The sequence below is a fragment of the Leptodactylus fuscus genome, chromosome 5, assembly GCF_031893055.1.
Source record: "Leptodactylus fuscus isolate aLepFus1 chromosome 5, aLepFus1.hap2, whole genome shotgun sequence".
NCBI lineage: Eukaryota > Metazoa > Chordata > Amphibia > Anura > Leptodactylidae > Leptodactylus > Leptodactylus fuscus.
Window position 1 is genome coordinate 116,739,282 of NC_134269.1, and position 20,880 is coordinate 116,760,161.

The 20,880-nt window shown below is 43.8% G+C and overlaps 1 protein-coding gene across 4 annotated transcripts in view; it reads right to left on the reverse strand.

Annotated features, from left to right (window-relative positions):
* The window catches only part of RELN (reelin), a 372,556-nt gene that overhangs the window by 251,020 nt on the left and 100,656 nt on the right, over nt 1–20,880 (reverse strand). For all 4 annotated transcript variants that reach the window (XM_075274073.1, XM_075274072.1, XM_075274071.1 and 1 more), the window contains exon 4: nt 2,736–2,806. In XM_075274073.1, coding sequence (XP_075130174.1) covers nt 2,736–2,806 — 71 coding nt within the window. The remainder of the gene's footprint in view (nt 1–2,735; nt 2,807–20,880) is intronic.

A 20,880-nucleotide genomic window follows, 5' to 3' on the forward strand; every position in this document is an offset into this window, starting at 1 on the left:
AGCCCTAGAATTTGCACATTCACAAGGGGTTAAAGGAGAAAATGCATCCCACAATTTGTTAGGCAAGTTCTCCCGACTACCATAGTACCCCACTTGTGGGTGTAAACTAATATATGGACGCACAGTGAGACGCAGAAGGGAAGGCGCGCCAAAGAGCTTTTAGAGGGCAGATCTGGCTGCGATCAGTTTCAGCAGCCATGTTGCATTTACAAAGCCCTTGAGGTGTCAAAACAGTGGAAACCTCTAGAAAGTGACCCCATTTTGAAAACCGCACCCCACAAAGAATTTATCAAGTGATGTAGTGAGCATTAGTAACCCCGAAGTGAATGTGTAAGCTGTGCGGATTAAATTGGGCACACCAAATCCTATTTTATTTTCCCACTAGCTCCTATGACACGGACGGGGAAGAGGGGCATTCTGGGGGATCAGCGCTGGTGTATCATCCCTCATAAGCTCTAAATATGGGGGTCCCCTGAAAACACTCGCACAGCTTATACATTTCCTTCTAGTCGCAGCCACTTATGTCCTAATGATTTGGCGACTTTTGGGTTTCTTGTCTTCACATTGTACAAGCTAGATTTTTATTTTTATCTTCTGGCAATGTGGCCATATGAGGGCTTGGTGTTTGCGGTATTAGATGTGCTTTTCAATGCCACCATTTTGGGGCCTGTAACTTATTGACTACATTTTATTAACTCTTTCTGGGTGGGATGTAAAAGGAAACATCAATTCTGGCATTGCTTTTTAGCATTTATTTTTTTTCCCGTGCAGCGTACAGCATAAGCAACATGTTACCTTTATTCTGCGGGTCGGTACGGTTACGGCGATATTATTTTTTAATGCTTTGCTATTTGTGCAGAATAAAATTCAATTTAGGGGAAAAAAATCATTATTTTTGCATCGCCATCTTCTGAAAGGCATAACATTTTTATTTTTCGCTAGACAGAGCTGGTTGAGGGCTTATTTTTTGCGGGAACACCTCTTCTTTTTATCGGTACCATTTTGGTTTTCATCTGACCATTTGATTACTTTTTATTGAACATTTTGTAAGGGAAAGGTGGTGAATAATCATTATTTTGTGCGGTTTTCTACTTTTTTTTTACAGCGTTCACCGTTCGGGTTAAATAATGTTTTAATTTTATTGTTCAGGTTATTACGGACGCGGCGATACCAAATATGTAATGTTTTTTTCTATTTTTCTTTATTTTACATAATAAAACATTTTATATGGGGAAAATGGGATTTTTGGGGCTTTATTTATTTCTATTTTATTTTAAACTTATTTAAACTTTTTTATTTTTACTTTTTTCTAACTTTTTTTTTCTGTCCCCATGGGGGATTGAAGCAGTGATCGGCTGATCACTGCTTCACCACATATACACTGCAATACACGTGTTACACGTGTATTGCATTGTATAGGAAGCTGTCAGCCTGTGTAGACGCACAGGCTGACAGCTTCATTTACGGCAGGATCAGCCAGGAGCGAGGACGGGGTAAGTGATCAGACCCCGGGCTGCCCCCTACGAACATCGGCACCCCCCGAAACCGGCGCGGGGGGGTGCCGATCGGCAACATTTTGTAACGAAACCCAGGAGGTGCCGGTGGTCATGTTGATCGCCGGCATCTCAGGGGCTAACCCGATCGCGGGTGTTACAGGGCATTGTCAGCCGTGTATTACGGCTGACACCCGCTGTGCATGGTGCACACACAGTTTCTGTGTGCGCACCATGCATCCGCAGTAATAGTACGGCGGTTTGCGGGAAGCCCTTCCCTGCAGCGCCGTACTATTACGGCGAATGTCGGGAAGGGGTTAAATATACCTGAGGAAGAAGCCAAGAGCATCGAAAGCTTGTAATCTGTCATCATTATTAGTTAGCCATTAAAAAAGATATCAACTACTGAAGACTCTCAAGTTTTTTGTTTTTCATATTTCATACCCACTGGCTAGCACGGTACAAAAACAAATGTTTTCCTTTAACTCTTCCAAGCCAAGCTCTTTGCCTCATTTAATAGGTTCTGATCCAGTTGGATCAGTTGGAATTTTCTCTCTAGCCCCCCCCCCCCCCATTCATGAGCAATAATCGCTGTTAATTTCAGTGTAACACATGCTATGTATGTTCTGACCTGTCAGATGGGCAGTGTAAGGCAGCAGCAGGCAAGGTGTGTAATTCTGAGATATGACACTGACTGCCTGTCTAATTGGAGCTCTGAGTGACGTCCTCTCTGCTTATTCCTGCCTAACACTGCCCACCTGACATCAGAGAGCCTTAGTAGCAAACCAGGCACCAAAACTAACATCATTGATTGATCAGGAATGGTGGGGGCTATAGAAAAAGTAAAGGGTTAAGAAAATACATTTTTATTTTCATGTGGTGACAAATTCATTGACCACATGTCTATTTTGCAGCTCAGGCACATTCCCTCGTTAGCTGGTTTAGAAACAATGCTTATTCCTAGATACTTGTCATGAAATGACTGCTGGATAATAATTTTTACATTTTGATTTGTTCCTTGACATGTTTGTGGCTTCCATTAGCCTTCAAGCTGAAGTCCCTTGGTCCCTCATTAGTAAAGATAAAAGGTAACAGATCCAATGATGGTGAGAGGACAAGTGCCTTAAGCATATATAAAAATCTGAGCTACAGTAGTCTTTGATCAATAAAAAATATGCTACAATGAACATTGCTGCAAAAAGACAACATATACTTAAAATGATAATATATAGCATTACCTACCTCCTTGCTCACATAGTTGCTGTGCCAGAGCATCTTTGAATATAACCTGGCCCCTGTGCGTAGCTGTTGCCCTGAAGACAGAAAAAAGGATAGTTTGAATAAAGAATAGGTATATCTATCCATCCGTAGAAATAAATACGCAATATTATGGCATACCTTTCCACATATTTACACATTCATTATCATATCATTTAATACATTCTTGATTTTGTGTAATAAATATACGTAACAATTTAAAGTGCAAATTCACATACAGATGTCAGCTTCCCCAGAAGTACAGTATGTTTACTTGGGAACTGTGTAGATGAGGTATCTATGTGGTATTTTGTAAGGGAAGAATATAACATAAGTAGCAGACAACATTTAGAAAAAAACTGAAATCAGTGATATGCTGTAAAAATGTTTTTCCATAATATATTATCTCATGGATATTATATTACAGATGTGAATAAAAGTCCAACCAAGGGCAACATACATGCATGAAATAGCCTAGATCTTGTGCTGTCCATGATTTTAACGGATGTGTGAATCAGGTCTATGACTAGATTTATATGACCGAGTTTCACCCATGAAACTCATTCCGTGTTTGAAAACTCAGTCCGTATTTGTGCTGTATTTCCCAGTCTGAACATTGTGAATAATTATAGATAACTATAATGCTAGGAGTCCCTGCCTCCCAGCGCCATACTGTCTCATAGTGAATAGAATACAGACAGTATGCAGCTGGGAGGCAGGGACTGTTAGCATCATACATACAGTCCTATGAAAAAGTTTGGGCACCCCTATTAATCTTAATCATTTTTAGTGCTAAATATTTTGGTGTTTGCAACAGCCATTTCAGTTTGATATATCTAATAACTGATGGACACAGTAATATTTCAGGATTGAAATGAGGTTTATTGTACTAACAGAAAATGTGCAATATGCATTAAACCAAAATTTGACCAGTGCAAAAGTATGGGCACCTCAACAGAAAAGTGACATTAATATTTAGTAGATCCTCCTTTTGCAAAGATAACAGCCTCTAGTCGCTTCCTGTAGCTTTTAATCAGTTCCTGGATCCTGGATGAAGGTATTTTGGACCATTCCTCTTTACAAAACAATTCAAGTTCAGTTAAGTTTGATGGTCGCTGAGCATGGACAGCCCGCTCTCAAATGATCTGAAAACAAAGATTGTTCAACATAGTTGTTCAGGGGAAGGATACAAAAAGTTGTCTCAGAGATTCAACCTGTCAGTTTCCACTGTGAGGAACATAGTAAGGAAATGGAAGACCATAGGGACAGTTCTTGTTAAGCCCAGAAGTGGCAGGCCAAGAAAAATATCAGAAAGGCAGAGAAGAAGAATGGTGAGAACAGTCAAGGACAATCCACAGACCACCTCCAAAGAGATGCAGCATCATCTTGCTGCAGATGGTGTCACTGTGCATCGGTCAACTATACAGCGTACTTTGCACAAGGAGAAGCTGTATGGGAGAGTGATGAGAAAGAAGCCGTTTCTGCAAGCACGCCACAAACAGAGTCGCCTGAGATATGCAAAAGCACATTTGGACAAGCCAGCTTCATTTTGAAAGAAGGTCCTGTGGACTGATGAAACAAAGATTGAGTTGTTTGGTCATACAAAAAGGCGTTATTCATGGTGTCCAAAAAAACCAGCATTCCAAGAAAAACACTTGCTACCCACTGTAAAATTTGGTGGAGGTTCCATCATGCTTTGGGGCTGTGTGGCCAATGCACCAGGAATCTTGATACAGTTGAGGGTCGCATGGATTCCACTCAGTATCAGCAGATTCTTGAGAATAATGTTCAAGAATCAGTAACGAAGTTGAAGTTACGCCGGGGATGGATATTTCAGCAAGACAATGATCCAAAACACCGCTCCAAATCGACTCAGACATTCATGCAGAGGAACAATTACAATGTTCTGGAATGGCCATCCCAGTCCCCAGACCTGAATATCATTGAACATCTGTGGGATGATTTGAAGCGGGCTGTCCATGCTCGGCGACCATCTAACTTAACTGAACTTGAATTGTTTTGTAAAGAGGAATGGTCCAAAATACCTTCATCCAGGATCCAGGAACTGATTAAAAGCTCCAGGAAGCGACTAGAGGCTGTTATCTATGCAAAAGGAGGATCTACTAAATATTAATGTCACTTTTCTGTTGAGGTGCCCATACTTTTGCACCGGTCAAATTTAGGTTTAATGCATATTGCACATTTTCTGTTAGTACAATAAACCTCATTTCAATCCTGAAATATTACTGTGTCCATCAGTTATTAGATATATCAAACTGAAATGGCTGCTGCAAACACCAAAATATTTAGAACTAAAAATGATTAAGATTAATAGGGGTGCCCAAACTTTTTCATAGGACTGTAACTATAAAGCTAGGAGTCCCTCTCCCTACACACTGATCAAGCCAGGAAATCCTGCACTCACACGGACCGAGTTTTACAGGTGCTGCTTCAAATCATATAAACCTATATCACAGAGATTAGCCTTCCTCCCATATTCTGTTTTATTCATAAGGCAACAAAAGACAACTTACTAATTTGAATTAAAAAATTAAATTCAGAAAATTAAAGAAAGGAACTTAGGATATCATGTGCAATCTTACAACCTATAAAATAAAGCAAACTTTTATATATACATTTATACATATTACATATAAGGCTGTGTTTACATTGCCATTTCTCAGTCTATTATTCTCATCCGTAATAAGATCAGAACAACAGTCTGAAAAACTGACAGAATGAGGCTTGGTTCACATCTGTGTTCGGTATTCCATTCGGGGGGTCCCCAAGCAATTGACAAGCAGTAGAGCCATGAAAGCACACGGACCCCATAGACTATAATGGGGTTCGTGTGTTTTCCGCATGGTGTCCCCATGAATCATGCAGAGAGGAAAGTAGTTCATGAAGTACTTTTCTCTCTGCATAAGTCGTGTGGACACCACGTGGTAAACGCAAGGACCCCGTTATAGTCTGTGGGGTCCATATGCTTTCATAAGCTCACCGCTTGTCAATGCGTTCAGTATTCCATTCAGGGGGTCCCCAAGTGGACTACCCGAACAGAATACAGAATGCAGATGTGAACCAGGCCTGACTCTTGCAGAGAGAGCACCTTCTGTTTGCATCCAACCATCAATATTCACTCTAGTATTAAAACAAAGACAGAAGTTTTCTCCCTTTTAGTTTGTTTATTGATTTAAATTGAACAGAAATGTCCTGTACAGTACACAATATTTTATCAGCCGTCTGAAAAATAAACATACAAGTTGTAAGAAAGCTACCGTCTTTGATTTAAAATTAAAGTCAATGATGATGTATTCAAACAGAAGGTGCGCCATCTGCATCTGTCATTTTGTTACCGTTTCAGTCCATTGTTCTGATTCTATGGTGGATCAGAACAACTGCCTCAGAAATGACAGTGTAAACCCAGTCTAATAATGTGAGCTGATTGTAAATGGAGGAATAATTCTGCATTTGACACATTGCCAAATGCATGCTAGTTCTTTGAAGAATATGGGTTAGAAGGCTTATTTCAATATGTGCTATAACTAGTTTTTTTTACACTGTACATGCTTTCATAATACAATATACCCTCATGTACTCCTCTTTAGAGACTCTAGCCTCGAGGATTTAGATATTTTTTTATAGATCCACAGCTGTCAGATTTATTCTAGTGCAGATGTATATTCTGCTGTTTTGAGGCTCTAAAACTTGTTTTATCCCTCTTGCATGTACGTCCTTGGAGAACCATACATTTGCCCATATTCATAGCCAAGAGCCACACTCCACATTGATTTGAGTGTCCTCACTTTCATTGAATTGCCAATAGCCAATAAACCACCATTTCTCTGCTTTCAATGATATTTTTTGAAATACTTAACACATTCACAGTGGAAAACTACAACAATGTTGTCAAAGGATATATTATTGTTTTTATGTTAATTTTCATAATTGAATCATGCATTTCCAACCACTATTGTACTCAGTATAGAACTATATGTACTAGATATAGGATTTTCAACAGGCTTTCATAAATTTTGAATACAAATAAATGAGAATGTTGATTAAACTGTTATAAATATTGTTGTGTTGCTTCATATGTAAATTGGTTAGTGAGGATAGACACCATTTATTTAACACAAAAAACTTGGTACAAGGCAATTAATCTGATAAATGTACATTTACTGCAAGTGTTGTCAGGTCACATTAATCCAAAGATTAGCTATGAGCTAAATGGTGTTGAATCAAATTACCTTTATCATCTCTTAATTCACTGTCACAAACTGTTTCATTTAATTAGGGTATGATTCATCAAAATTTTTGCATACATTTTAGACTTTTTGACTCTGCCGTAATTGACACACTCTTGTCACTATGTAGAAAAAAATGCTGTATGCATACATGGCAGCTTTAAAACCTAATCAATCAATCTATCTATCTATTTGTATAGATATCTTTTTTCATCATTTCATATTTCATTAAAAAATTACACAGAATGATTTCTTGATTAGCTTTTTTTTTTTTTTTTTAATAAATTAAATGACCCAGTCATGTGTATTTCTCTGCTTATGCAAACCCAGGGCATAACTGGAATTCATAGGGCCCTATATCAAAATCAGGAATGGGCCCCTCATGGATATATTAACCTGTATTATTAATTTAAGAAAAGTTATTTTATAATTAAAAGTAATTTAAAAAAAAGTGGTAGTGATTCAAGAAATACGATGGCTACAGTGACATAATTATTTGTTCCTCAAAGCTTGTTCTCTACCCATATTTATGAAAGTACATAAGCTCATCAGAGTTCAGGTCCCAGCAAACATATAAAGTGCTGCCAGAGTGCTGATTGATGATCTGGATGGCAGCCCAGAAGCCTCTGCTGCTTGCCTGTGTTCTTTAGTTTCCAACAAACAAAACCAATAAAGCATAATAAAATAAAAATAATACTTCCGATTGATGACAAATTAGACATTGAATTTTCATGCAGCAATTAAGGCAAACTTTTTGTTTGTGCTATACATTTGGAATACTGCCTGCTGTAAACTAATTGAAAGTAGGAGTATGACCAAAATAAACAGATGAAACCAACTGTGTGTAGTGGTGATTCGCCATAACACAATATGTCAAACTGGAAATATTGCACACATTCTCCTCAAATTAGTATTAATCTAATCCTTCTATGTCTAAATACATGACTTGTAAGTCTCCGTACTGCCTATGTAGGCACACACTCTCCCTGATGTGGACGAGTGTTCCCAAACCCTGATCTATAGTCTCTCACTCTGCCAAATCAGTATCCCTACGCTATGCTGAGGATGGCCCAATAGGCCGAAACAGCGCTGTCCATAGCTGGGAATCTGTTCCTTTTGGGACAGAAATACTGATTTGGCAATTAAATCCACATCATGATTAAAAGACTTTATAACTGAGTCGTTCATGATGTTAAGGATGCTGCCCTCTATAGGGTGGTGTACAGAGTGCACTCTGTTCTCCTAATTCCATCCAGGAGAATAGATTTGCATATTTTTTACCCATAATCCCTAGCAGAGCAGGAATGACTTGTAAGTCTCCATACTGCCTATGTAGGCACACACTCTCCCTGATGTGGACAAGTGTCCCCTGACCCTAAATACATGAAGGGAGGGTTCAGGCCACTAAAGAGTTAACAGTTGTGTTGGTGACATTGTATGCTTGTGGACCTGAACCTATTAGTCTCTCCCTGTGTGAATAACCTGGGACAAGACCTTTCTTCAGGCGGATTCTGCGGCTCATGGAGCCATGGCATCCGCCTCACGGCAGCACCCTCCGGGCTAGGCTCATTCATTTTGGGCCTACTCCGGAGCGGGAAGCCATGACTGACAGTCGCGGCAGGTGTATTTTGGTCCCGATTTTGACGTGGCTTCCAGAGTCAAAATCAGGAGCAAAATATGCTATTACGTGCCCATGTGAACTAAGCCTAATAGTGTTTTTTCCAATTCCACCTTACTAATATTTCCTTACCTTTTCACAATACATTACATGTAAATATAAATGCTACTATTACTATTTGTAACAAGACGTTTACTCACCTTGTGACATTTGAATAGTGCTATATTTTATATTTTATATAGCCACGCCCCTGTATATAATATACAAATGACACCTCTATAGTAATCATCAGAGATATAACTGGAATCTCCAAGATCCCAATCCAAAATATGTAAAGGAGCCCCCACTGACCATGTGCTATCTATAACACTGGTCTTTTCTTATGTTATAAAGAGTCTTTGGCGCACTCAGGCACAAGGCCCATTAGTGATTGCTACTAGAGATGAGCGAACAGTGTTCTATCAAACTCATGTTCGATCGGATATTAGGCTGTTCGGCATGTTCGAATCGAATCGAACACCGCGTGGTAAAGTGCGCCATTACTCGATTCCCCTCCCACCTTCCCTGGCGCCTTTTTTGCTCCAATAACAGCGCAGGGTAGGTGGGACAGGAACTACGACACCGGTGACGTTGAAAAAAGTAGGCAAAACCCATTGGCTGCCGAAAACATGTGACCTCTAATTTAAAAGAACAGCGACGCCCAGCTTTGCGTCATTCTGAGCTTGCAATTCACCGGGAACGGAGGTTTCTGTCCAGTTAGCTAGGGCTTAGATTCTGGGTAGGCAGGGACAGGCTAGGATAGGAAGGAGAAGACAACCAACAGCTCTTATAAGAGCTAAATTCCAGGGAGAAGCTTGTCAGTGTAACGTGGCACTGACGGGCTCAATCGCCGCAACCCAGCTTTCCGCGGATCCTGAATGGAATACACTGACAGTGTATTCCCGTATACCCGATATATACCCCCGATACCCGTTCCAACTGTGTGCCCCCCCACCTTCACCCCAGAAATACCCTGCAAGTCCCCTAGCAATAGAATTGGGGCTATATACACCCACTATTTTTGCTACTGCCATATAGTGCCATTGTCTCACTGGGAATTCAAAGAATATATTGGGCTTACATATAACTTCAATTCCAGGGAGAAGCTTGTCAGTGTAACGTGGCACTGATGGGCTCAATCGCCGCAACCCAGCTTTCCCAGGATCCTGACTGGAACACACTGACAGTGTATTCCCGTATACCCCATATATACACCACAAATCCCCGTTCCAACGGTGTGCCCCCCCACCTTCACCTCAGAAATACCCTGCAAGTCCCCTAGCAATAGAATTGGGGCTATATACACCCACTATTTTTGCTACTGCCATATAGTGCCATTGTCTCACTGGGAATTCAAAGAATATATTGGGCTTACATATAACTTCAATTCCAGGGAGAAGCTTGTCAGTGTAACGTGGCACTGACGGGCTCAATCGCCGCAACCCAGCTTTCCCAGGATCCTGAATGGAACACACTGACAGTGTATTCCCGTATACCCCATATATACACCCCAAATCCCCGTTCCAATGGTGTGACCCCCCACCTTCACCTCAGAAATACCCTGCAAGTCCCCTAGCAATAGAATTGGGGCTATATACACCCACTATTTTTGCTACTGGTATATAGTGCCATTGTCTGACTGGGAATTCAAAGAATATATTGGGGTTACAAATACCCTCATTTCTTGCTACTGCCATATAGTGCCAGTTTCTGACTGGTAATTCAAAGAATATATTGGGGTTATAAATACCCTCATTTCTTGCTACTGGTATATAGTGCCATTGTCTGACTGGGAATTCAAAGAATATATTGGGGTTATAAATACCCTCATTTCTTTCTACTGGTATATAGTGCCATTGTCTGACTGGGAATTCAAAGAATATATTGGGGTTACAAATACCCTCATTTCTTGCTACTGCCATATAGTGCCAGTTTCTGACTGGTAATTCAAAGAATATATTGGGGTTATAAATACCCTCATTTCTTGCTACTGGTATATAGTGCCATTGTCTGACTGGGAATTCAAAGAATATATTGGGGTTATAAATACCCTCATTTCTTTCTACTGGTATATAGTGCCATTGTCTGACTGGGAATTCAAAGAATATATTGGGGTTATAAATACCCTCATTTCTTTCTACTGGTATATAGTGCCATTGTCTGACTGGGAATTCAAAGAATATATTGGGGTTACAAATACCCTCATTTCTTGCTACTGCCATATAGTGCCAGTTTCTGACTGGTAATTCAAAGAATACACTCACCGGCCACTTTATTAGGTATACCTGTCCAACTGCTCGTTAACACTTAATTTTTAATCAGCCAATCACATGGCGACAACTCAGTGCATTTAGGCATGTAGACATGGTCAAGACAATCTCCTGCAGTTCAAACCGAGCATCAGTATGGGGAAGAAAGGTGATTTGAGTGCCTTTGAACGTGGCATGGTTGTTGGTGCCAGAAGGGCTGGTCTGAGTATTTCAGAAACTGCTGATCTACTGGGATTTTCACGCACAACCATATCTAGGGTTTACAGAGAATGGTCCGAAAAAGAAAAAACATCCAGTGAGCGGCAGTTCCGTGGGCGGAAATGCGTTGTTGATGCCAGAGGTCAGAGGAGAATGGCCAGACTGGTTCGAGCTGATAGAAAGGCAACAGTGAGTCAAATAGCCACCCGTTATAACCAAGGTAGCCAGAAGAGCATCTCTGAACGCACAGTACGTCGAACTTTGAGGCAGATGGGCTACAGCAGCAGAAGACCACACCGGGTGCCACTCCTTTCAGCTAAGAACAGGAAACTGAGGCTACAATTTGCACAAGCTCATCGAAATTGGACAATTGAAGATTGGAAAAACGTTGTCTGGTCTGATGAGTCTCGATTTCTGCTGCGACATTCGGATGGTAGGGTCAGAATTTGGCGTCAACAACATGAAAGTATGGATCCATCCTGCCTTGTATCAACGGTTCAGGCTGGTGGTGGTGGTGGTGTCATGGTGTGGGGAATATTTTCTTGGCACTCTTTGGGCCCCTTGGTACCAATTGAGCATCGTTGCAACGCCAAAGCCTACCTGAGTATTGTTGCTGACCATGTCCATCCCTTTATGACCACAATGTACCCAACATCTGATGGCTACTTTCAGCAGGATAATGCGCCATGTCATAAAGCTGGAATCATCTCAGACTGATTTCTTGAACATGACAATGAGTTCACTGTACTCCAATGGCCTCCACAGTCACCAGATCTCAATCCAATAGAGCATCTTTGGGATGTGGTGGAACGGGAGATTCGCATCATGGATGTGTAGCCGACAAATCTGCGGCAACTGTGTGATGCCATCATGTCAATATGGACCAAAATCTCTGAGGAATGCTTCCAGCACCTTGTTGAATCTATGCCACGAAGAATTGAGGCAGTTCTGAAGGCAAAAGGGGGTCCAACCCGTTACTAGCATGGTGTACCTAATAAAGTGGCCGGTGAATGTATATTGGGGTTACGTGCACCCACAATTTTTGCTACTGGTATATAGTGCCATTGTCTGACTGGGAATTCAAAGAATATATTGGGGTTATAAATACCCTCATTTCTTGCTACTGGTATATAGTGCCATTGTCTGACTGGGAATTCAAAGAATATATTGGGGTTACAAATACCCTCATTTCTTGCTACTGCCATATAGTGCCAGTTTCTGACTGGTAATTCAAAGAATATATTGGGGTTATAAATACCCTCATTTCTTGCTACTGGTATATAGTGCCATTGTCTGACTGGGAATTCAAAGAATATATTGGGGTTATAAATACCCTCATTTCTTGCTACTGGTATATAGTGCCATTGTCTGACTGGGAATTCAAAGAATATATTGGGGTTACAAATACCCTCATTTCTTGCTACTGCCATATAGTGCCAGTTTCTGACTGGTAATTCAAAGAATATATTGGGGTTACGTGCACCCACAACTTTTGCTACTGGTATATAGTGCCATTGTCTGACTGGGAATTCAAAGAATATATTGGGGTTACAAATACCCTCATTTCTTGCTACTGGTATATAGTGCCATTGTCTGACTGGGAATTCAAAGAATATATTGGGGTTATAAATACCCTCATTTCTTGCTACTGCCATATAGTGCCAGTTTCTGACTGGTAATTCAAAGAATATATTGGGGTTACGTGCACCCACAATTTTTGCTACTGGTATATAGTGCCATTGTCTGACTGGGAATTCAAAGAATATATTGGGAATACAAATACCCTCATTTCTTGCTACTGGTATATAGTGCCATTGTCTGACTGGGAATTCAAAGAATATATTGGGGTTACAAATACACTCATTTCTTGCTACTGGTATATAGTGCCATTGTATGACTGGGAATTCAAAGAATATATTGGGGTTACAAATACCCTCATTTCTTGCTACTGGTATATAGTGCCATTGTCTGACTGGGAATTCAAAGAATATATTGGGGTTACAAATACCCTCATTTCTTGCTACTGCCATATAGTGCCATTGTCTGACTGGGAATTCAAAGAATATATTGGGGTTATAAATACCCTCATTTCTTGCTACTGGTATATAGTGCCATTGTCTGACTGGGAATTCAAAGAATATATTGGGGTTACAAATACCCTCATTTCTTGCTACTGGTATATAGTGCCATTGTCTGACTGGGAATTCAAAGAATATATTGGGGTTATAAATACCCTCATTTCTTGCTACTGCCATATAGTGCCAGTTTCTGACTGGTAATTCAAAGAATATATTGGGGTTACGTGCACCCACAATTTTTGCTACTGGTATATAGTGCCATTGTCTGACTGGGAATTCAAAGAATATATTGGGAATACAAATACCCTCATTTCTTGCTACTGCCATATAGTGCCAGTTTCTGACTGGTAATTCAAAGAATATATTGGGGTTACGTGCACCCACAATTTTTGCTACTGGTATATAGTGCCATTGTCTGACTGGGAATTCAAAGAATATATTGGGGTTATAAATACCCTCATTTCTTGCTACTGGTATATAGTGCCATTGTCTGACTGGGAATTCAAAGAATATATTGGAGTTATAAATACCCTCATTTCTTGCTACTGGTATATAGTGCCATTGTCTGACTGGGAATTCAAAGAATATATTGGGGTTATAAATACCCTCATTTCTTGCTACTGGTATATAGTGCCATTGTCTGACTGGGAATTCAAAGAATATATTGGGGTTACGTGCACCCACAATTTTTGCTACTGGTATATAGTGCCAATTTCTAACTGGGAATTCAAAATGCGCAAGGCTCCCGGAAAGGGACGTGGACGAGGCCGTGGGCGAGGTCGGGGGAATGGTTCTGGGGAGCAAGGTAGCAGTGAAGCCACAGGGCGTCCCGTGCCTACTCCTGTGGGGCAGCAAGCATTGCGCCACTCCACAGTGCCAGGGTTGCTTGCCACATTAACTAAACTGCAGGGTACAAACCTTAGTAGGCCCGAGAACCAGGAACAGGTCTTGCAATGGCTGTCAGAGAACGCTTACAGCACATTGCCCAGCAGCCAGTCAGACTCTGCCTCCTCTCCTCCTATTACCCAACAGTCTTGTCCTCCTTCCTCCCAAAATTCCCAAGCTTCACAGAACAATAACCCCAACTGTCCCTGCTCCCCAGAGCTGTTCTCCACTCCTTTAATTGTCCCTCAACCTGCCTCTCCACGTCACGATTCCACGAACCTAACAGAGGAGCATCTGTGTCCAGATGCTCAAACACTAGAGTCTCCTCCATTTCCGTTCGATTTGGTGGTGGATGACCAGCAACCCACCCTCATCGACGATGATGTGACGCAGTTGCCGTCAGGGCATCCAGTTGACCGGCGCATTGTGCGGGAGGAGGAGATGAGACAGGAGTTGGAAGAGGAAGTGGTGGATGATGAGGACACTGACCCGACCTGGACAGGGGGGATGTCAAGCGGGGAAAGTAGTGTGGATGTTGAGGCAGGTGCAGCACCAAAAAGGGTAGCTAGAGGCAGAGGTCAGCAGCTTAGGCGAAGCCAGGCCATACCCGGAATCTCCCAAGATGTTCCAGTTCGTACCCAGCCCCGAAAAACTCCCACCTCGAGGGCACGTTTCTCGAAGGTGTTGAGTTTTTTCAAGGAATGCGCCGAGGACAGATATAGTGTTGTCTGCACAATTTGCCTCTCGAAATTGATTAGGGGCTCTGAGAAGAGCAACCTGTCCACCACTTCAATGCGCCGTCATTTGGAATCCAAGCACTGGAATCAGTGGCAGGCAGCAACGGCAGGACAAAGGCCGCCTGCCGTTCACGCCACTGCCACTGCCTCTGCCACTGCCTCTGCCACTGCCACTGCCACTGCTGACTGTGCTGGCGATGCACTCCAGAGGACGAGCCAGGACACCACTTCATCTGCCTCCGCCACTTTGTTGACTTCTCCCTCATCCTCCCCTGTTCCTGTCTTATCTCCTTCTCCTGCACCATCAAAGGCACCATCAGGCGCTTCTTTACAACAACCCACCATCTCTCAGACATTGGAGCGGCGGCAGAAATACACTGCTAACCACCCACACGCGCAAGCCTTGAACGCCAACATCGCTAAACTGCTGGCCCAGGAGATGTTGGCGTTCCGGCTTGTTGAAACTCCCGCCTTCCTGGACCTGATGGCAACTGCGGCACCTCGCTATGCCGTCCCTAGCCGTCACTACTTCTCCCGGTGTGCCGTCCCCGCCTTGCACCAGCACGTGTCACTCAACATCAGGCGGGCCCTTAGTTCCGCGCTTTGCACAAAGGTCCACTTGACCACCGACGCGTGGACAAGTGCATGCGGACAGGGACGCTACATTTCACTGACGGCACACTGGGTGAATGTAGTTGAGGCTGGGACTGCTTCCCAAACTGGCCCGGTGTACCTCGTCTCCCCGCCTAACATTCCTGGCAGGGACACGAGAAGAACACCCCACTCCTCCTCCTCTACCGCCTCCTCCTCCGCCACCGCCTCCTCCTCCGCCACCGCCTCCTCCTCCGCTGTTAGATTGACCCCAGCTACGAGTTGGAAACGTTGCAGCACTGGCGTTGGTAGACGTCAGCAGGCTGTGCTGAAGCTGATCAGCTTGGGGAACAGACAGCACACTGCCTCCGAGGTGAGGGATGCCCTCCTCGATGAGACGGCAATATGGTTTGAGCCGCTGTACCTGGGCCCAGGCATGGTCGTTTGTGATAACGGCCGGAACCTGGTAGCAGCTCTGGAGCTTGCCGGACTCCAACATGTTCCATGCCTGGCCCACGTCTTCAACCTAGTGGTGCAACGTTTCCTAAAGAGCTACCCCAATGTTCCAGAGCTACTGGTGAAAGTGCGGCGCATGTGCGCCCACTTTCGCAAGTCGACAGTAGCCGCTGCTAGCTTAAAATCTCTCCAGCAACGCCTGCATGTGCCACAACACCGGCTTTTGTGCGACGTCCCCACACGCTGGAACTCAATGTTTCAGATGTTGAATAGAGTGGTTGAGCAGCAGAGACCTTTGATGGAATACCAGCTACAAAACCCTAGGGTGCCACAAAGTCAGCTGCCTCAGTTTCACATCCATGAGTGGCCATGGATGAGAGACCTTTGTGACATCCTACGGGTCTTTGAGGAGTCCACAAGGAGGGTGAGCTCTGAGGATGCGATGGTGAGCCTTACAATCCTGCTCTTGTGTGTTCTGAGAGAATCCCTGATTGACATCAGGGATAACTCAGATCACACAGAGGAGTTAGGGATAGCATCCGATCCGTCACAGCTGGAGAGTAGGTCCACACATCTGTCCGCTTCACTGCGTTTAATGGAGGAGGAGGAGGAGGAGGAAGAAGAAGAGTTGTCCGATGATGTGATGGTGATACAGGAGGCTTCCGGGCAACTTCGAATCATCCCATTGTTGCAGCGCGGATGGGTAGACATGGAGGATGAGGAGGAAATGGAGATTGAACTTTCCGGTGGGGCCAGAGGAGTCATGCCAACTAACACTGTGGCAGACATGGCTGAGTTCATGTTGGGGTGCTTTACAACCGACAAGAGTATTGTCAAAATCATGGAGGACAACCAGTACTGGATCTTTGCTATCCTTGACCCCCGGTATAAAAACAACATCTCGTCTTTTATTCCGGTAAAGGGGAGGGCCAATCGCATCAATGCTTGCCACAGGCAATTGGTGCAGAATATGATGGAGATGTTTCCAGCATGTGACGTTGGCGGCAAGGAGGGCAGTTCCTCCAGTAGGCAACCAAGTTCTCACCGGTCCACACAAACGAGGGGCACACTGTCTAAGGTCTGGGACACCTTGATGGCACCCCCTCGCCAAAGTGCCGCCACGGAGGGTCCTAGTGTCACCAGGCGTGAGAAGTATAGGCGCATGTTGCGGGAATACCTTTCCGACCACAGCCCTGTCCTCTCCGACCCCTCTGCGCCCTACACGTATTGGGTGTCGAAGTTGGACCTGTGGCTTGAACTTGCCCTATATGCCTTGGAGGTGCTGTCCTGTCCTGCCGCCAGCGTCCTATCTGAGAGGATGTTCAGTGCAGCCGGTGGCATCATCACTGACAAGCGCACCCGTCTGTCAGCTGAGAGTGCCGACCGGCTCACTTTGATAAAAATGAACCACCACTGGATAGAGCCTTCATTTTTGTGCCCACATGTGTAAAGCACCCCAACATGAAACTCCATGTCTGTACTCAACCTCTCCAATTCCTCCGCATCCTCATACTCATCCACCATAAGTGTTGCACAATTCTGCTAATACTAGGCTCCCTCCACCCTGATTTCCCCCAACTCTGCTGGTTAGAGGCTCCCTCCACCCTGATTTCCACCAACTCTGCTGGTTAGAGGCTCCCTCCACCCTGCTTTCCCACAACTCTGCTGGTTAGAGGCTCCCTCCATCCTGCTTTCCCACAACTCTGCTGGTTAGAGGCTCCCTCCACCCTGCTTTCCCACAACTCTGCTGGTTAGAGGCTCCCTCCACCCTGATTTCCACCAACTCTGCTGGTTAGAGGCTCCCTCCACCCTGCTTTCCCACAACTCTGCTGGTTAGAGGCTCCCTCCACCCTGCTTTCCCACAACTCTGCTGGTTAGAGGCTCCCTCCACCCTGATTTCCACCAACTCTGCTGGTTAGAGGCTCCCTCCACCATGAATTGGTCCAAACTGGGCTGTTTTTGAGGCTCCCTCCACCATGAATTGGTCCAAACTGGGGTTTTTAGAGGCTCCCTCCACCATGAATTGGTCCAAACTGGGGTTTTTAGAGGCTCCCTCCACCATGAATTGGTCCAAACTGGGCTGGTTAGAGGCTCCCTCCACCATGAATTTGCCCAAACTGGGCTGTTTAGAGGCTCCCTCCACCATGAATTTGCCCAAACTGGGCTGTTTAGAGGCTCCCTCCACCATGAATTGGTCCAAACTGGGGTTTTTAGAGGCTCCCTCCACCATGAATTGGTCCAAACTGGGCTGGTTAGAGGCTCCCTCCACCATGAATTTGCCCAAACTGGGCTGTTTAGAGGCTCCCTCCACCATGAATTGGTCCAAACTGGGGTTTTTAGAGGCTCCCTCCACCATGAATTGGTCCAAACTGGGCTGTTTAGAGGCTCCCTCCACCATGAATTGGTCCAAACTGGGGTTTTTAGAGGCTCCCTCCACCATGAATTGGTCCAAACTGGGCTGTTTAGAGGCTCCCTCCACCATGAATTGGTCCAAACTGGGGTTTTTAGAGGCTCCCTCCACCATGAATTGGTCCAAACTGGGCTGGTTAGAGGCTCCCTCCACCATGAATTGGTCCAAACTGGGGTTTTTAGAGGCTCCCTCCACCATGAATTGGTCCAAACTGGGGGTTTTAGAGGCTCCCTCCACCATGAATTTGCCCAAACTGGGCTGTTTAGAGGCTCCCTCCACCATGAATTGGTCCAAACTGGGGTTTTTAGAGGCTCCCTCCACCATGAATTGGTCCAAACTGGGCTGGTTAGAGGCTCCCTCCACCATGAATTTGCCCAAACTGGGCTGTTTAGAGGCTCCCTCCACCATGAATTTGCCCAAACTGGGCTGTTTAGAGGCTCCCTCCACCATGAATTGGTCCAAACTGGGGTTTTTAGAGGCTCCCTCCACCATGAATTGGTCCAAACTGGGCTGTTTAGAGGCTCCCTCCACCATGAATTGGTCCAAACTGGGGTTTTTAGAGGCTCCCTCCACCATGAATTGGTCCGAACTAGGGTTTTTATAGGCTCCCTCCACCATGAATTGGTCCAAACTGGGGTTTTTAGAGGCTCCCTCCACCATGAATTGGTCCAAACTGGGGTTTTTAGAGGCTCCCTCCACCATGAATTGGTCCAAACTGGGCTGTTTAGAGGCTCCCTCCACCATGAATTGGTCCAAACTGGGGTTTTTAGAGGCTCCCTCCACCATGAATTGGTCCAAACTGGGGTTTTTAGAGGCTCCCTCCACCATGAATTGGTCCAAACTGGGCTGTTTAGAGGCTCACTCCACCATGAATTTGCCCAAACTGGGGTTTTTAGAGGCTCCCTCCACCATGAATTGGTCCAAACTGGGGTTTTTAGAGGCTCCCTCCACAATGAATTGGTCCAAACTGGGGTTTTTTAGAGGCTCCCTCCACCATGAATTTGCCCAAACTGGGCTGTTTAGAGGCTCCCTCCACCATGAATTGGTCCAAACTGGGGTTTTTAGAGGCTCCCTCCACCATGAATTGGTCCAAACTGGGGTTTTTAGAGGCTCCCTCCACCATGAATTTGCCCAAACTCTGCTGGTTAGAGGCTCAATCCACCCTGATTTTCAAAACAAATGTTGGTGCCAACCTCAACTTACTACAAGGGCCAAATTCACTGCTGGTGACAAGCTCTCCTCACTGCAAGTGCCAAATACACATGTTTCAAGGTGTTTTCCTACTGTCAGAGAGGTGGTATTGAGTGTGTAAAGTGTGTAGTTGTTAGGCTGTGATGTTGGGGTAATAGAGGGTCTTTGGTGTGTTAGATGCCCCCAGACATGCTTCCCCTGCTGTTCCAGTGTCATTCCAGAGGTGTTGGCATCATTTCCTGGGATGTCAGAGTGGACTTGGTGACCCTCCAGACACGGATTTGGGTTTCCCCCTTAACGAGTATCTGTTCCCCATAGACTATAATGGGGTTCGAAACCCGTTCGAACACACGAACATTGAGCGGCTGTTCGAATCGAATTTCGAACCTCGAACATTTTAGTGTTCGCTCATCTCTATTTGCTACCTCTGCACACCCTACAGCTACGCCCCTGCAAGTCACATATTGCAACACTTGAGTTAATTGTTCCACACGAGATTATCTGTCTTATCAAGTCCATAAATGTTGCATACCAACACTTCTGCTCATTTCACAGGAATAAAACTATTGTTTAATCACAGAAGGAGCAGTAAAATGTATTTATGGCACCTTTTAACCTAACATCCACTCACTCAAGATAGAAGAACATCTTATGAATAAAACATAAATCTAATTTATGTTTTTGGCGCTTTTCTTATCAAAGTAAAAATTGCCAACTGGTGTCACTGAATTCATTTAAAGATAATGATATTTCATATCAAGAGATTTTGAGGCAATATACTGTACAATACTCATTGGTCAAATAAATCATTATTCAGTAATAAGAAATGTGCAATAATAAATTAAAAAAAACCCATAAAACATAAAACAATAGTTATAGACCTTATTCCATATCTTCGTTGTACAAAAAAGTTGTTGATTGGCAGATGACACAGTGATTTTAAAGGTACATTAGCTGTACCTCCAGTAATTTTTCAGGTAATTTGTTGGCAACATTTGATGGGCATTTCCATAGTGATGAAACTCATTACCGGTGGGGAGTAGTTTCTTTTTAGCAAGACAAGGAGCTTGATTGTTTTATTGTGGAGCTCTGCATCCACACTAGCCAGTTATCTTTTCAGTTACTCAGGAGCAACTAATCAATGTAAACAAGACTTGAGACTGGTTGGAAAACATATGATCTCAGCTGCTGCAACAGGTCAAGAACCAGATACTCCGATCACAGTGTACTATCATGGTTAGCTGCCTATGCCCAAGTCACTGTTGATACAAAGGGCTGACTCTTACCACTGTAAGGAAGTAGACAGTTTTGGTGTTTGGGACATGTTAACTTTTTTCTTCTTTTTTTTTTTTTTTCACTGTTGCATTCTGAATACCATAGCTTTTTTATTATTTTGTCACTGTAGCTGCT